Source organism: Pan troglodytes, chromosome 19 (assembly GCF_028858775.2).
Source record: "Pan troglodytes isolate AG18354 chromosome 19, NHGRI_mPanTro3-v2.0_pri, whole genome shotgun sequence".
NCBI classification, from domain to species: domain Eukaryota; kingdom Metazoa; phylum Chordata; class Mammalia; order Primates; family Hominidae; genus Pan; species Pan troglodytes.
In genome coordinates, this window is record NC_072417.2 from 62736756 (window position 1) to 62755126 (window position 18371).

At 40.6% G+C, this 18371-nt stretch overlaps 1 protein-coding gene across 5 annotated transcripts in view; it reads right to left on the reverse strand.

Moving 5' to 3' along the window:
- Positions 1-464: 464 nt before the first annotated feature.
- Positions 465-18371, reverse strand: part of SPOP (speckle type BTB/POZ protein) — a 79009-nt gene continuing 61102 nt past the window's right edge. For all 5 annotated transcript variants that reach the window (XM_001168235.5, XM_001168317.5, XM_054671120.2 and 2 more), the window contains 5 exons: positions 12428-12605; positions 9031-9086; positions 8407-8529; positions 3022-3164; positions 465-1679 (listed from right to left, as the gene is read on the reverse strand). In XM_001168235.5, the coding sequence (XP_001168235.1) occupies positions 1535-1679; positions 3022-3164; positions 8407-8529; positions 9031-9086; positions 12428-12605 (645 nt within the window). In that variant the 3' untranslated portion in view covers positions 465-1534. The remainder of the gene's footprint in view (positions 1680-3021; positions 3165-8406; positions 8530-9030; positions 9087-12427; positions 12606-18371) is intronic.

An 18371-nucleotide genomic window follows, 5' to 3' on the forward strand; every position in this document is an offset into this window, starting at 1 on the left:
GAACATTCTTGTGAGCTCCAGTATTAGCTTTTCTGGAAACACATCAAGTCAATGACAGAACCAGTTAGAGACAATAATTTCCCTTTATTTAATCTCCACATTTATGTCCCCTGGATCTTTTTATATTTAGTTAGAAGAAGGGAGGTGGGGATTAGGTCTTAAAACATACGGGGGGCAGTTTAAAAGCCCACTACCATTACTTGCCTTGGCAGAGGTAGGGGCCTGATCCCTCATCAGGATATGGACTGTGAGATACTCAGGGAGGACAAGAGACTGGCAGATGTCGATAGCTCACGAAGAAAACTTGAGATTACGGAGTCTCAACAAATCCCTGCAACTCATTAGGCATTTCAGACATAATCTCTGCAAGCTGAAAACTAGGACTTCAAAATCCCTTAAGCAAGGGACTCAGACCCAAGAGACAAGGCAGGTGAGTGAAACAAAAGACCAGAGATACCACACAGTACAAAATAGTAATTATTTATATTTTCAAAAAAAAAATTTAACATTTGGAAGTTCTCCCCTGGAGGAAAAGGGGCTCCTATGCAGGCGGCAAGTCAGGTACAAACAGCTGAGCAATCTGGGCTGGGATTTTATCACACAGCATTTTTAATTGATAAAATTTCCTTCTCTCTTCTTTTGTTCTGTTTTTGTTTTGTGTGTGTTTTTTGTTTGTTTGTTTTTTAGAAAAAGGGGTGGGGGAGAAGAAATAAAATCAGAGAAAAATGCCCAAAAACATTTTCCACAATATCTAAAAACAGAGAACCATAGTTCTTGTCAAGACAGTATGAATTCTGGATGAGTTATTTTTTCCAGTTTTCAACACCAATAAAGATTTTTGCAAAAGCCACCACATCAGAACACTCATCTTCCAGATCAAATAACCTTCCCCTTTTGCCTTCACTTGTCATTTTTCATAAAAGGATAAAAGGATGTATTCTGTTCTTGCAAACAATAAGTGCTAACAACAAGAGAGCTCTTCTGATGCTTGTATGGTGGTAAGGAGTTTTCACAAATATCCAAGTTTTAGCACAGTTAGAAGGACTAAAATTTGTTTCTCTCAATATAAATACTACTGGAATCCACAAACTGATTTTTGAGAAATTCTGCAAAAATCTTTTCTTCTTTCCTTTTCCCTTCTGTTAAAACTCAATGTCCTTTCTTTTTTTTTTTTCCTTTTTGCTCCAGGCACCTGACGATTTGTTCTGCTCAGTCAGATGCAGACAGGTGTCTCCGAAGTACCACCGCTGGGATATCCTCGGGCCAGCGCCTAAACTGAATCCCCACAGTATCAAACTCAGCCAGGCCAAAGGGAACACAGTGACGCAGCAACAGGGTTTTCATTTCATTTTCCCTCCCCCCGTTTCCCCCAAGTTATTTAGTGCTGTTTTAAAAGTCTGGGGCCACAATGCAGTCTCTTCCCCTCACAACAGAGTAAAAGCTCCACAGATTGCGCTGTCTACCTGGTGGTCAGTGGCAGCAACAGTGGCTGCTGCTTCTGGAAATTAAACGGAGTCTTACAACAAGCAGGATCTTAGGATTGCTTCAGGCGTTTGCGTGGGGGTCCCAGAAAAGGGCACTGTGCTGAAGCCAGAGAGCGGTATGCCTCAGCCACCAAGTGGGGATGTGACACCACCATTGACTTCCACCCAGAGGTCTCCAAGACATCCGAAGCATGACTAGGAGAAATGTGGAGAAATGGGTTACCAAAGGGAGTGAGCAAGGGATGAATTCAACAGCCACCTAGATAGCCTAATTTTCCACTGTTAGGTATAAAGGGTGTCAATGCAAGAAACAGAAGAACCCTTAATATGCATACGAATTTGCTTGTTAGACAATGAGCAGACTGGTGACTTGCCTGTGGCTGTCGTCATCTGAAAACCAAGACTTTGAGCCACTATATTCTCAAAAACAAAAAGCAGAATGTTCCCCAGGCCCCCAACACTGCCTATGTTCCTTATATTCACCGGTGATGCCAGTCATAAAAAGGAGCATGGGCTCCCTCGGCCAGAAGCCCTGAGCTTCTGCCTGGCTTTGCCACTTACCAGCCTTTAACCACAGGGCAGATCAGAGCCTGGGGCCTACTTGATTATCAAAAAAGAGGGGAGGATAACCATACTTCATTCAATGGTTAATATCTCAAAAGCACCAAGCAAGTGTCCAGCACACAGTAAGCACTCAAAGGAACTCACACTGATGGGTCTCTCCCCTCCCTCTTCTGCCTCACTTGATCACTCCTTAGAAAATAATTCTACAACTAGACCTAGAGGATGTTATTTCCTGTCTTTGGGAATTTTCTATGTTGAATATTGTTCACTCATCCACCTGGAATGTCTCAGACCTGTCCTGCCCCAGAACTGCTGTTGTGAGGGCTTTTCTTCTTTGGGTTTTTTCCAGCTTTTGCTCTCTCCATGGGGCAAGGGAGTAGAACATGTCCCACTGAGAAGATGGGTTGTAGTTACAACTCATCTTTCATATTATTATTCTTATTATTTCATATTATTATTATTCCATATTATTATTTCAGAAAGTAGTATTTCCAGGTCATTTGTCACTTAAGATGAAGGAACAGACCTAGTGGAATGAACATTTCTTTCTCAAAACAGTGAAACCAGCTACTGATGATCCCTTCTTTTTTCCTTATTCTACAACCAAACATGAGGTACATTTTACTAACACATAAACATATGTCTATCCTCCTAGAAATCTACATGTCTTTTATTAAGTCACTGAGTGTGAAGTAAAGATACTATCATTTGGGGCATACAGCTTTTTCAGGCCAGCAAGTTATTTTCATCACTTCGATTCACTATGAGGAAGTAAAACACTTTACTCACCAATAGGATTCAACCCATGAAGTCAATTCCATACGGTCAATTGAAGGAAAAGATGAAAACTCTATTCTTACTGCCAAAAGGTTAATGAAGCTACTTGCCTGCTTTACCCACTAATTCAAAGCCTTTCTCATTTCTTCAGCTATCCAACTATTTTGAAAGAAGAACTTTGAAGATGCCAACTCACTAGTTGATGAAATCCACTGCCTGAGTTTTCAACTGATCTGCACTGTGGAGGTCAGCCAGGATGAGAATTTCTGCAGCATTCTCCACGGACAGGTTACTGCAGAGGGCATCCTCACACATGACCTTTAAGCGCTCCAGGGCATACTGTAAAACACAAGCACTGCTGTCATCAGAGCAGCAATAGTTCTGGGCTGACCACTACTGAAGCTGTTTTCTTTAGCTGTACCATCATATTAACTAGATACTTGAACAGAACTGCACAGACCATGAAAAGCTACTACTGCAATGATAAAACATAACCATTTCTGAAGGTTAGATGTTTAAGCTTGAAATGTAAACAGCTAAAGTAACTTGGAAAGCTGCCATTAGAGTTCTAAAGTCTACCTATTAGAAAAATGGCAATTACAGGGTAGATCTGCATCCTGAAGTTTACTCTCCTCCTGACTGTGATGAAAGTTGTTCTTAAACCTTCACCACTTACAATTACAGTGAGGCATCAGTCTGCTTCACGTCAACAGGGCAACTCAATGGTCTGCCCTTCTAGGCCCTGCGGTCTGTGGAAACATGATCTGTGGGGAAGGGTGAAAGAATTGGTGTTTACCCTGTGAAATCCCTTATTTACTGCAATCCCCTTAGTTAGAGCCAGAAGAGGGTGAAGCACAGTCCTTTTGACTTAAGCATTGTCACTAGCCCAGCAAGATATCCCAACTGGCCCATCAGGCTGTGAAAAGGAGCCCTGTGGTGACTTTTACCAACACCTCTGCCACTAGTTGTTTCTGAATGAGGGTCAACTAAAGGCCTCCTTTTAAATAGAGAAGGATAAATAGAGTCTTATTTTACTGGGGTTGAGGTTAAGCTTCTCAGGGTAAAAGGACAAAGTGGCAGAGAGCCTAAATGCAGTTTCAGTTTAAAAACTTCAGCTTAAAAACTTGTATTTTCTAAGAAAAGGGCATAAATGTTCTTGAAATGGAAAGCCTAGGTTAATGCTGGGCACATCTGATCTACTTGATTGGTTCAGATACAACTCTACCACTTGTTCTCTAATGTGAGATTATGAACTTACTAGGAACTTGAGGGATAGGAAAGAGGAAGGAAATACAAGGAGGCACAAAATAAAATGTCATTCATCAGTTCACAGGAAAACAGTTTGCTTTGAGGCTATGCACAGTCTCCTTATAGGCCCCAGCTTGAAGGCCCCAGAACTCAATGACACAATGCCCCTTCAGGGTGAATCATGGCAATCAAACCAGGACAATTTAATTGTTATGAATTCTGGGTGAGGAGGCATATCTGCTGGCACTGTGATCTCCTGCAGCAAAAAGAGAGGTTTTATTGGTTTTGGTGCAGCTTTAATTTTTTACATTTGAGTAACTGGAAAACAGTTTCCATGGAAAACAGGAATAACATTAGATAAGCAAGAAATGAAGTTGCCGTTTTTGTTTTAAAAGGCTGAAATGTTCAGTTTTTATACAGTGCTGCCCAGACGATTCCTCTTATCCTTTCTCAATACATTCTTTTAAAAGGACTTTTACTGTGAATAGCTCTGATCCCTATTGCATAATTAGACAAAAGTAGCCATTCTTGTCCCTTGGGGACAAAGTTTTTTCTTAATTATGCTTCTGAAAAACCTGCCTAATGGCAGTACTTACCCAAGAGATGGAAATTGTGTCTCCCAGGCCTAGCCCAACGAGTTTTGTTGTTTTTGGTCTAATTACACATGTCCCCAGGAGACTGGAAAAGCTTAGGAGAAGCTGTTTCAGCCTCTTGGGTAAATTCTAGATGTTTAGATCATTCCATGAAAGATTTCTTATTCTGTTTTCCTAAAACTCACGAAGAGGTGTAAAGGTAAAAACGTTTTCAAATAGGCTTGAAGCAAAAACTGTCTAGTTGGAAATTCTGAATGGAATTTGAAAATACACCCTTCAATTACTTCTCATTCATAAATTTAAAGCACTGCCGTGATTCAACAGCTTTATCTTTTAAAACCACAAGTTAACACATTGTGCTGAAATGCTATCCTTGAAATGGCAGTTCAGGCTGATCACCATGCCCTGTGTACTTACAGTAGGTTACCAGTAGGTTTTCTGGCTAGGGAGCAAGAATGAAAACTAAGGGACATGGCAGAAGTTTAATCTTGGCTCTGCGGATATACAACTCTGAGCCTTAGTATTTCTGTCTAAAAAGTGGGCCTTGCAATACTTATCCTTATGGAATCTAGAAGATGAGAGGATAAACACATGATGTGTATAAGTACAAGTGACCACTTCCTTAAAAATCAGAGCACAGATCAGGCAGAATCATAATTAACTTTATAAAAGGCAGTTATTGGATTGTGTCTTCTACTTTCCCAGAGCTTGCAGTGAATATTTTCTTACTGTCTCCATTAAAAGCAAGTTTCCCCTAGTCAGAATTGAGGTAGACTGGAAGGGTATGGAATTTTCACATTGCTTCATTGTACTCATAAAGTCTTGAAAAGTGACAAGAAAGATACGGTTATTATTCCAATCTTCTTCATCAGGAGCACTGATTGCATTTACTTGCCCCATCCTCCACATACACTCCAAAAGCTGATCAATAAAGATAAAACCTCCACTATAAACACAGGCACTTTCCTCTGTCCTCAGGCACAAAGGAAGGTAGGAGACTATCCCATGAGCAAACCCTGGAAGGCTCTTGTGTCCTTAGACAAGAGCCCACTTTTCCCTCCAATGGGTATTGCAGCATCACGGCAGGAAAAGGAGGTGCTTTTGGCAGATAACCCTCTTTCTCACAGGGTCTACTGCTGGCAGGATCTACGCCCTTCTCCCACCCTCACGCCAACTCCACTTGTCCGCCAACACAGGAAAAGCTCCCAAAGGGTAAACACCAATTCTTTCACCCTTCCCCACAGGTCATGTTTCCACAGACCGCAGGGCCTAGAAGGGCAGACCATTGAGTTCTCTCTCTGATGTACCTAAACAATGAAAGTCCGTTTCCCAATGTGCGTTTTGGGGACCACTAATCTTGCAGGTGATCCTTGAGAAAAAGGATTCCAGGGTTAACTAAATTGGAGAAATGCTGTCTATCATAATTCCTGTTAGAAAATTCACAGTAACATTAATACGCTACAGGTTCTGAGAAATCCTGCAGTAAGATAGCAACTATTTGTCTTGGTTAAACTCAGTATTTTTCATAAGACTTTCCCACCAACCTAATATCTGTTGATATTTCACCTTATTTTGGGAATCACTGACCGAATTATTTTAGGTAATCATCATATGTCTTTGATTCTAAGATCTGCATTTTTATTTCCACACTTGAACACTTCTCAAATTGAAATGTGTCATGAAGTACAATTTATTCTACTATTAAGCTATTAATTCTCTCATAATTTTGAAGAAATACTGTTTATTTCAATAACTACTTAGGTAAAAGTTGAAAATGCTAACCAGGACACTAGGTAAAAGATTACGGCCATGCCTCACTATCCTTGGGGGACTGGGTCCAGGGCCCCACAAATACCAAAATCTGTGAATGCTCAAGTCACTTATATAAATTGACAGTATTGGCCAGCCATGGTGGCTCACACCCATAATCTCAGCACTTTGGGAGGCTGAGGTGGGCGGACCACTTGAGGTCAGGAGTTCGAGAGCAGCCTGGCCAACATGGTGAAACCCTGTCTCTACTACATATACAACAATTAGCTGGGTGTGGTGGTGCATGCCTGTAATCTCAGCTCCTCGGGAGGCTGAGGCAGGAGAACTGCTTGAACCTGGGAGGCGGAGGTTGCAGTGAGCCGAGATTGTGCCACTGCACTCCAGCCTGGGCAACAGAGTGAGACTCTGTCTCAAAAAGTAAATAAATAGACCAGATGCAGTGGCTCACACCTGTAATCCCAGCACTTTGGGAGGCAGAGGTGGGCAGATCACTTGAGGCCAGGAGTTTGAGACCAGCCTGACCAACATGGCAAAACCCCATCTCTACTTAAAATACAAAAATTAGCCAGGGATGGTGGCGGGCGCCTGTAATCCCAGCTATTCAGGAGGCTGAGGCATGAGAATCACTTGAACCTGGGAGGTGGAGGTTGCAGTGAGCCGAGATCGTGCCATTGCACTCCAGCCTGGGTGACAAAAGCAAGACTCCCTTCTCAAAAAAAAAAAAAAAAACAAACAAATAAATAGACAGTATTTCTCTGTATCTTTATGTATATCCTCCTGTATACTTTAAATTAGCCCTATATTATCTATACTAATTAATACAATATAAATGCTATGTAAATAGTTGTTATACTATTTTGGTTTTTTATTTGTATTTTTTTAATTTATTTTTTTGAAACAAGGTCTCGTTCTGTCACCCAGGCTGGAATGCAATGGTGCAATCATGGCTCACTGTGGCCTCAACCTCCTGGGCTCAAGTGATCCGCCCACCTCAGCTTCTCAAGTAGCTGGGACTATGGGCGTGCACCATCACACCTGGCTAAATTTTTTTATTTTTATTTTTGTAGGGATGGAGTCTATGTTGCCCAGGCTGGTCTTGAACTCCTGGGCTCAAGCGATCCTTCCTCCTTGGCCTCCCCAAGTGCTGGGATTATAGGCTGGAGGCACCGCACACCCAGCACCACTGCGCCCAGCCTGTTTTTTCTTGTTTCTTTTTTTTTTTTTTTTTTTTTTTTTGGAGACAGAGTCTTGCTCTGTTGCCCAGGCTGGAGTGGCACGATCTCAGCTCATTGCAACCTCTGCCTCCCGGGTTCAAGCGATCCTCTTGCCTCAGCCTCCTGAGTAGCTGGGACTACAAGCGTGCACCATCATGCCTAGCTAATTCTTGTATTTTTTAGTAGAGATGGGGTTTCGCCACATTGCCCAGGCTGGTCTCAAACTCCTGAGCTCAGGTGATCCACCTGCCTCGGCCTCCGATAAGTGCTGGGATTACAGGCATGAGCCACTGTGCCTGGCCTCTTGTTTCTTTTTTCTCAAATATTTGTGATCTGAGATTGGTTGAGTCCACATGGATACAAAGGGCTGTTTTACTGATAAAGTTTAAATACATTAATAAACTCAAAAACATTTTGTAAATTATAAAGCACAATCCAAATGTTAGTATTATTTGAATCTTTACTATCACTGTGGTTAAATTTGAGATGGAAAAAAGAAGAGAGGTAGAAGTCAAACTTATCCTTCTTTCCCATAGTTAGGTGATCATATAGTTTACTATTCAAAACAGGACACTTTTGAGAATAAAAAGTGTGCTATTAATAATTGTGTTGGAATAATATGTGTAAACCAGGACTGTCATGGCCAAACCAAGATATATGCTCATTTTACCCACAATGCAACATAGAATCCTGTTCATGAAACACAAGAAGTCACAATAACTCCTAGTCCTGATTATTTTTCTATTCTTATCTTACCTTGTCAGCAGCTGCCAGCAAATCATCAGCCATTTTGTCAAGGTTTGGAGCCTTCCCCGTGTAAATGAAGCACATCATTTCCTTAAAAACTTCAGGCTCCACATCATTGATTTCAACTCGATTCTATGCCAGAAAAACTGAATATGAGAAACATTCCAACAGAACAAAATCCCTAAACTAAACTATTTTCATGATTTTAAGCTCTAGTGAGGAGAGAACTTTGTATCATTTAAAACCTAACATTAATGGAAAATTTCTTTGCCCGGCTTGATTATAATAGCCTTTTCGTCCATCACATGTTCCATCTTTGTTTTCTCAAACATAACAGCAAAACAACTCTTCGATTTTTTCACCTTTCTTTTCCTCAGTTTTCTGAGTAAAAACATATATGTCTAAATACCCTCACCCAAAACTGTGTGGATGATCAGCCTCATTTAATAAGTCAATCTGCTTTACCCATAATACTTCTACACCACTTCTCTCTGCTCTCAGAAGGAGTTTAGGGACTCATACTCCATTTTAGTAAGAAAAAAGTAATTAGGAAAATGAATCTGCAGCTAAAGTGGGAAATCATCTGACTCTAGATACCTGGCTAAACAGACATGTCTTCATCTTGTTACATACCTTTTTGCTCTCCTCCATTTCATGTTCAAACATGGCACTAAAAACCGGAGAACGAGCTACAAAGTCAAAGAGAAACAAGCAGATAAGGCTATCACAGTGAAATCTCTTGGTTGTTGCCAGTCATGAGGGAGATAGCATTTTCTAACCTATCCTACTGCTATAGGAAAGGTCTCCACCTCAATTTACATCAGAATTACAAAATTCCTTTCTTCATATATTATAACAATAAGTAACTAATTATAATACATAAAGGAAAATAAGAAACCACTACTTCAAAAATAACTTATCGGCTCTACTCCAACCATTCACATTTCAAGAAAATTACTTATCTATGTTGGATGATAATGCTATGTTCTCTGTATAGATTTGGGGTTCAAATGGAAGGTCCCTTATGATCAAGCAGGGTGTTCTAATACCTATGTTTTTGTTGGAACTGACACCATACTTTCTGCACCTCCAGGGACCGCACAGGAAGAAGGTCAAGAACTGGGCTCAATGGCATCCACTAACCAGATGAAGCGCATGCTCACCTATGGCAAACTGTCTGTTTTTCTAAGCTATGCATTCCTAACAAAGATGATATTGCCCCAAAGAGGTGGGGAGGGGGAAAGAAACTTTAGATATTATAATGATTTGTGTCCCTTTAAAGCACAACCCTACCTGATAAAATCTTCTTCCTTAGTATTTTATTTCTCTCATCAGGGAGAATTTAAATTTAGTTTTTCTCCTTAGAGGCAGGGATAATGAAGGTTGAGAAACAGTGCTCCAACTCATGCTCATTCTAGTCCAATGAACACCATGAAAAATAATAATCTCAACCATGAAAAGTAATAGAATGGCTAAGAACTCAAATTTGTTCATGTTGTCAAATAAATCAGGGGTTCTGGTGAAAGCTGAGATCCAACGATTACCTAAGAGTGAAAGAATGGACAAAATATATAGTAAAAGGGTTTTGAGCTAACAGAGAACTGGAAATTTTGGCCTATAGTTTATGTCAGAAAGCACTAATTTTAGCTCTGCCATTTTTTTTTTCTTTCTGAGACAAAAGTCTTGCTCTGTTGCCTAGGCTAGAGTGGAGTGCAGTGGCGTGATCTCGGCTCATTGCAATGTCTGCCTCCTGAGTTCAAGCAATTCTCCTGCCTCAGCCTCCCAAGTAGCTGGGATTACAGGTACCCACCACCACGCCTGGCTAATTTTTGTATTTTTAGTAGAGATGGGGTTTTACCATGTTGGCCAGGCTGGTGTCGAACTCCTGACCTCAAGTCATCTGCACACCTATGCCTCCCAAAGTGCTGGGATTATAGGCATGAGCCACTGCACCCGGCCTAGCTCTGCCATTATCTAACCACATATTCTTGGGCAAATCATTTAACCCTCTGAACTTCAGTATTTTAATTTCTACCAAAAGGATATCAATTCTCATTGTTCTTATTTCAGAAGGGTTACAGACCATAGAGAACTAAATAAATATACTTCAGAAATTAAAGACTAAAGGCCTGGTGCTTTTCATAAAGAAGGAAGGGTCCAAAGCAGCCAGGTCTTGAGGGTCCTCGGTAAATAGGCAGCAGCTGATGCAGCGGGAATAAATGAAATCACTCAGGGAGAAGAAGTGGAATGAAAACGGAACTGAAGCAGATCCTCAGGGCTCACCAATGTATAAAGGGATGGGTGAGGAAGAAGTAAGGAGACCACACATCAGAAGCAACCAGAGAATCAGGAGAGAGGAGTCCTAGTATATGAACTAAAGTCCTTCAAATTTAGGAACTAGTAGATCATGTAATTTTGAAAAACTGCTTTCATAGCATGGAGGTGAACTGAGGATAAGTGGGAGGAAAGGAAGTAGAAAGTGAATATGCTAACTCAAGAAACTCAGTTCTGGGGAAAAGAGAGAGAGAATAACTAGAGGGAGAAGCTTGGAGCCTGTACAGGCTGAAGGTGAAGAGGCAATAACAGAGAGATAGTGAAGATACTAGATAGATAGCAAGGGTATAACCGGTAGAGTAAGGTTTCTGAGAAGGCAAGATGGGATATAAAACAGAGCAGAGGTAGAAGAAAAGTCTGCTTTGTCCACGAGGAAGAACACCTCCACTGAGAATGCAGGTGAGGTGAGAAGCAAGAGTTGAGGAAGTTTCTACAAAAGGGGCTCCTTTTCTCTTGGAGGAAGTAGGCAAGGTAATCTTTTAGGAGTTTGGAAGGAGTTAAAGAGTGGTTAAGGTTTGAGACAGCTATCGTTAAGAAAGGGAGTTGCCTAAACATCTGTAGAAAAACTATTGGTGGTGTTGAGGGCCTAGCTAAGTATGGAGACACTAACCAAAGAGTTATAGACTTCCTTGAGTTTTGTTTTTTTTTCCCCCGAGACAGAGTCTTGCTCTGTTGCCCAGGCTGGAGTGCAGTGGCATGATCTCGGCTCACTGCAACCTCCGCCTCCGGGGTTCAAGCGATTCTCCTGTCTCAGCCTCTGGAGTAGCTGGTATTACAGGCGCGTGCCACGATGCCCAGCTAATTTTTGTATTTTTAGTAGAGATGGGGTTTCACCATGTTGACCAGGCTGGTCTCGAACTCCTGACTTCAGGTGATCCACCCGCCTCAGCCTCCCAAAGTGCTGGGATGACAGGCATGAGCCACCGCGCCTGTGACTTCCTTGAGTATTACACAGTAACAGCCAGTTGTGAGAGGGAACAGGAAAATGTTTAGACTGAGGCAGTCTGAGGTTTTACCAGGTGTGTACTTTAGAATGACAGAGCGGAGGGTCTTAGTAAGAAGTGTGTTACTTGAAGGTTCACGCAATTTCCTGTTAGGTCTTATGGTCTTAAGAGAAGTATACGGTGATTGTTACCCTTCCCTGGGTGGTGAAGTCAGTCCTTCCTCATCAGTTCCTCCTTGGTGTCAATCTCCCTGGTCTTGAAAACCATGGGCCTATTAAAGCAAGACCTGATCCTCCACGTCAGGGGCAAGAGTTTCATTCTTCTAGTATGTTTAAATTGAAAAGAGGGCTAACCCCTCCAGGGCTGAGGACTAGCTAGATGGCATTTAGTCCTGAGTATAGAATCCTCTCCATTACATCCTAAACCCTTATCTAGGGGTTGATACCTGCTCTTAACTGGTGCTCTGACATCTACTCTCTAGGGGCAAAGGCATTCAATACCTTTGTACATCATCATCCATGCCTTGAAAATGATGGCCTAGGTCCACTACAGAGAGGAAAAACAGAAATGTCATTTTAGAGAGCAGCTTTTTTGGTTCTGAGCATTGTTACCGGAATACAAAGATATATTTAGCTGCAGTTTGTTTTGTAGTTGAGTTCAAAAAGTTGAAGTTGTTCAAAAGGTGATTATGCAATCACTTGTTTTTCCTTATTTCACCAAAACTATAAAATTCCTCATGAATAAATACCAACCTGCTAAGATAGCTTTGTGAGCCTGGAATTCCTGGCCGGCAACACACAAGCAGCAGTCTGTGAACCGGGAATTCTCCCACAGTCCTCCTAACTCATCTGCCAGCCGGCACTCAGGAACCTTTACCATGTTCATGGTATTCTGGCCAGAAATGTTGACAGAATCTTGCACAACACTCACCTGTGAAAGACAAGGAAACACAAGCCAAGCTTTTGTTACCAGGAATTTTTTTGCCAGCAGATAGAGAGACGACTTTTACCTAACTGCTGTAGTACATTCAGATACTAATATTAATCATATTATCTTGAAACCACCTCCACAAATCAAGGCTTTATCCCTGGATCAAGTAACTCCTTTTCTGTCACAATCAGACTTATTCTATACCATCTCAGGACAATAGGAAGAGAGCCCCACAAATCTCTTTTTCCCCCAGTTTCTAATAAGCTTCACCTCCCTTGGACTACAAACCTGGGCAAAGGTGCCAGAGAGACAAAACTAACAGAAACAAATGTTAAACCTCAAGTATTTACCTTATTCTGCCTTAAGTTCAATACAAAGAACTCCTATAAATACTACCATTTAAATTAAACTCTAGAGACAAGAATCTGATCACTTTTTTTTTTTTTTTTTTGAGACAGAGTCTCACTATGTCACCCAGGATGGAGTCCAGTAGCATGATCATGGCTCACTGCAGCGTTGACCTCCCAGGCTCAAGTGATCCTTCTACTCTAGCCTCTGGAGTAGCTGGGACTACAGGTGCATGCCACTACATCTGACTAATTTTTTATTTGTTTACAGAGACAAGGTCTCACTATGTTGCCCAGGATGATCTTGAACTCCTGGGCTCAAAGTGATCCTCCATCCTTGGCCTCCCAAAGTGCTAAGATTATAGGCATGAGCCACTGCACCTCGCCAAATCTAATAACTGAAGCCTAAAAGACGTTATTTTAGTTAGGTCGAGAACATGCACATAAAACGCATCTTCTACAGAGCCTGGTAAATAACTGGCACTTCTTCAAAAATATTAGTTTAATGAACATGACATTATTGACCCACTGTCAGTAAGGACCAGACTTGGAAGATCTTTCTAGTAGTGAAAACTGGGTGAGTATCCCACACTTTTATACCTTTAGTCAGTCGTGATAATGACATACAAGATGCTTGGCTGTAGCTACACATGCACTTATAGCTTTGGAAGATAATGATGACAATAGGTTTATAAAGGAATCCCAACTTCCCACTATGGCTTCAGCAGAAGCATGTTTTAACCAGTTCAGCCTAGATAAAAAACCAAGTTAACTTCTAGGTGAGTCAGTAAAACTCAGATAAATCTGTTAGGGTACCAAATACAAGGATTTATAAATCATACAACATCATAAAATAAATGTCAGTTGCCCAACTGTAGATAGGACACTGCAGATCAGTGATCTGCCTAACAATCGTTGTTATGCTTCATCTCCTACATCACATTCTGTTGGAAAAGTTAAATTCAAAGCAGAACTCACAAACCTTGAGAATTAGCTCCCCACTCTTGCTATTCCTAACAGTAAGATGAGAAAGACAGCTTAGGAACATCCTTAATGACCCAGATTTCTTTTAACCTTCAAGATGCAAGTCATCCCTTAAACGCAGTCATAAGCCCAGAGGCAAAGTTAATGACCTGTAGTTCCTTCTGTGCAGGAGTGAGACATTTACTATCAGGTCAAGAAATTTATTCATTTGTTTAAAACTAGCTGTTATGGTCTTGGGCAATGAAACAGCCAAGTTAATCAATTATGAATATACTTGGCATTAGTATCACATTTATCAGAGCCAGATTATAACATTATTTTAATAGCCTAGGACACAGTACAAACCATCCCATAGAGATTCTCTCTTGTCCTTTATAAGACCTCTAATTTGCTTCTGCCACTTTCTCATATTAATACCCTCACTTCTTTGACATAACATTAACACCGAAAGTAGAAGTTGCCTGTTCTCAGTTATAGCTCTAAAATACTAATTAAAAAAAAAAAAAAAAAGGAAAAGACCAATTAAATCCAACTTTCTCACAGGGAAAGGCAGGAATCTCCTGGGATGGCCAATGAAGGGAATGGAGAATGCTTTTGGCACTGGGTTCCTAGCTTGAATTAAACCAGGTTGACAGGAGCCCAAAGTCATTAACACTTGATGGCAATTTAGTAGACTGGGTGAAATGAATTGGCAAGAAGAGCTAAACTGAATTTCACATAATCAAACCATAGTTACCAGTGGGCCTTCTGCTGGTTAGATGCACATGTGGTAATGAGTGGGGCCCAAAGGCTGTGACATCTCTCACTGGGGCAATTCCTCTCTCTGGACACAGACAGGAACACAGCAGAAAAGAGAATGTACCTTTATTGTCTGAGCCAGGCTTGTTCTGTAGATATATAGATGCCTGGAGTCTCCAGAGCTCTGAATGTCTGGCACCTCTCACCAACATTAAATACGCTTAATTAAAAATAAATTCTAAATGGCATTCACAAATGAGTCTTCAGAGCCCAAACTTTTAACTTAGAAAGGGATTGTTTTCCTCTGCAAATGATGATGCTAAAATGAGACCATTCTGAGAAAAACTAAAGATTTTTTTTAATGCCTATGAAGTTGACTGGGGAGACTCATTCAGAACTGCAGCTGTGAAGATGACGTGACTGTGACATTTATGTCATCTTATAAATGACTGCATGAAAATGTCTCAGGAAGGCTGTATAATCTCCTTAACTTCAAGTTGTAAAAGGGTCTCACTTTTAAAGTCAATCCTTTTCTTAAAAAAACAAATTTCATAAAAAACTAAAGATTGTGCCAATTCTTGTACATTTCATCTATACATAAAGTAAAACCCAGGGAAATACATTTTTTAACTTCTATATAATTAAAACAATCTAGGAAAAACAGACACTGCCTACAAATTATTTACAACAGGAGCACTATTTCTACTAGCAAAAGATTAGCAACAACCTAAATGTCCATCAACAAAAGAATGAATAAATTATACATTCACACAAGACTATTATATACAGCACTAAATATGGATGAAGTATAGTTATATAAATTTTAGAAACATAATGTGAAAAAGCAAATCTTAGATGACTACATACAGTCTGACACCATTTTTATAAAGCTCCAAAACAAGTAACCTAAACAATATATTATTCAGACATACAAATAATAAACAAGTGCATGATAACATAAAATTCAAAATAGCTATTTATCATCCTCTGAGTGGGGAAACAAATCTTAGGGATTGGGGAGAAGCATTACAGGTTAGTTCCAAGTTATTGGTCATATTTTTAGGTTGAGTGGTGGGTTTAGTATATTCTCATGCTTTATAACCTACAATGATGTTACCTATTGAATCACCATTTGTGTAGGTCAAGAACAAGCAAATATTGGTATTTTCATCCAGTACAAATAATATATTCAAATAATCCAATAAAGGATAAAAAGGTAAAAATGAATAGATTCATTTATTTAAAATTTAGCAAAAATACCTATTCCCAGGCTATGAAGTGTGTGTGTGTGTGTGTGTGTGTGTGTGTGTGTGTGTGTGTGTGTGTATAAAACTATTAGTTTAAAAAATTTAGAGACAGGGTCTCCCTCTGTTGCCCAGGCTGGAGTGCAGTGGTAGCGGTGTGATCACAGCTCACTGTAGCCTCCAACTCCTGGGCTTAAGCAATCCTCCTGCTTCACCCTCCCAAGTAGCTAGGACTACAGGCATGTGCCATCATACCTGGCTAATTTTTAAATTTTTTGTAGAGACAGGGTCTCACTATGTTGCCCAGGCTGGTCTCGAACTTCTGGGCTTGAATGATCCTCCTACCTTGGCTTCCGAAAGTGCTGGGATTACAGGTTATAGTGAGCTATGATTAAGCAACTGCACTCCAGCCTGGGCAAGATCAAGATCCCATCTCTTAAAAAATTAAAATAAAGTCAATTAGTGTCTGGATATTTCACATTTATATGTTATTTCATATTTCATCTTTAGTTACAACATGACAAAGAGGTTCTGGGATTATCTACCTGTCAAAGGCATATATGGTAAAGTTGGAATACAATGCTTCTTTATTGCTAATGGCTATTTGTTTTCAATATAAATAACTGGAGAAAAGGGTCAATAGAAGCTGAACTATTTCATGAAGATTTTCTGTGGACCAAATTATTAAAGAGAAAATTTAAAATGGAATTTAAACATGCCTTCACGTCTCTATTTATTTATTTATTTATTTTTTAACAGACAGGGACTAATTATGTTGTCCAGGTAGGAGTGCAATGGCTATTCACAAGCACGATCATAGCACACCACAACCTCGATCTCCTGGGCTCAAGTGATCCTCTTGCATCAGCCTCAGGAGTAGCTGGGAACCACAGGGGTGCGCCACCACTCCTGACTCTTATGTCTCTCTCTTTCATTACCAAAGTAAATGCTCTGTCAAGAAAACTTGGGACCCGAGTTTGTGCTTCCTTGGGTGAATGGCATTCAGCTCCACTTAGTGTAGTGCAGCAGACTAGAGATAGAAAATAGGGAGCTAACATGACCCTCGCACTAGTTTGCTGCACAATGTTAGGAAAAATTTCCTGACTCCCTAGGCACTGCTTCTCTCCCCTTGTAACATGAAATGAAGAAAACAGAACTAAACCTAGCTCAAAGGATTGTAATAAGGGACAATTCAGGAAATGCTTTGGAAATGCTTCCAAATAAGTTAACTAAGCAATAACAACTTGGAAGAACTGCCACATTTCCTAATAGGTAAAACATCACTGAGAACTGAAAGTGATCTCAGTGTCTACAGTCATATCACCCTGAACACGCCTGATTTTGTCTGAAAGTGAACTCAATGTAGGGCACATTATAAACAAGACCACCCATTCATCATTTTCAGAGTCCACAATCTAATTTCATTTAAACATTCAACAACAGGAATACCACTGAAATAAAGGCCAAACATAAAAGGGTGCTTCTCGGTCTTCCACCATAGGAGTCCCTCTTGTGGCCTCTCGGAGCACCAGAATCCCTATGAAACAACTGTATTTATTGTATCAGGATGAGAATGAGAAGTGCCTGAGTCAAAGGCTGAGTGACGAATGGGGCACTGGGGTACTAGAACCTAGATTTCTATCTGGACATCAACTTCATAAAAGCCTCTAAACAATATGAAAATACTAATCAAACCAATAACAAACAAAATGTAAATATGAATTAAAACAAATGTGTTTATAAATATTCCACTGATAGAAGGGAAACAACAGGTCAAAGGGATAAAATGTGCACCAAAAATGATCTAGCTATGAAAAGTGCTAAGAACTTAGATGAGCTGCAGACATCCTTAAAACCCACACATCCAATACACACCCCCACGCAACCGTCTTGCAATGCTGAATGCTACTAAGTCCACAGAGAGCCTTGGAACAGAAACAAGTCTCACTAGGCATAAGCCCAAGTATGAGAAGCAACACTCGGCACCTGTGGCCAACAGAGAAGTGTGAGAGGAACAGATGGCACACCTGGTTCGATGGTAAGAAACCGATGGCATCAGCAGAACCCAGCAGACGTTTCCCTGTTCAACATCTCCTCGTTTCTAAAGTGTCATCTCACTTCCCATCTAAGTCAAGTCACATCTAAACTTAACCACAGGATTTCTCCTAAGAGAATTTCATATGGGGAAGTGAAGGGAGAGAGCGAGCGAGCTGGAACTTGGCCTCGGATTTAACCACAAGATAAGAGACTGCCAAGTGAGGGCAGGCCAACTGGCTTCCAAATCAAGACTGTGAAGACAGGGGTTGGAGCAGCTGGAATGGATTGGGAAGAGAGGGGGAGGCATATGAAAAAAGGCTGGACCCACTGTGGACTCAAAAAAGCTGCAGTAAAGGTTATGGTATTGCCTAACACTTCCAGATGCAGTATTTAGGGGAGATTTTCTTCAGAGAACA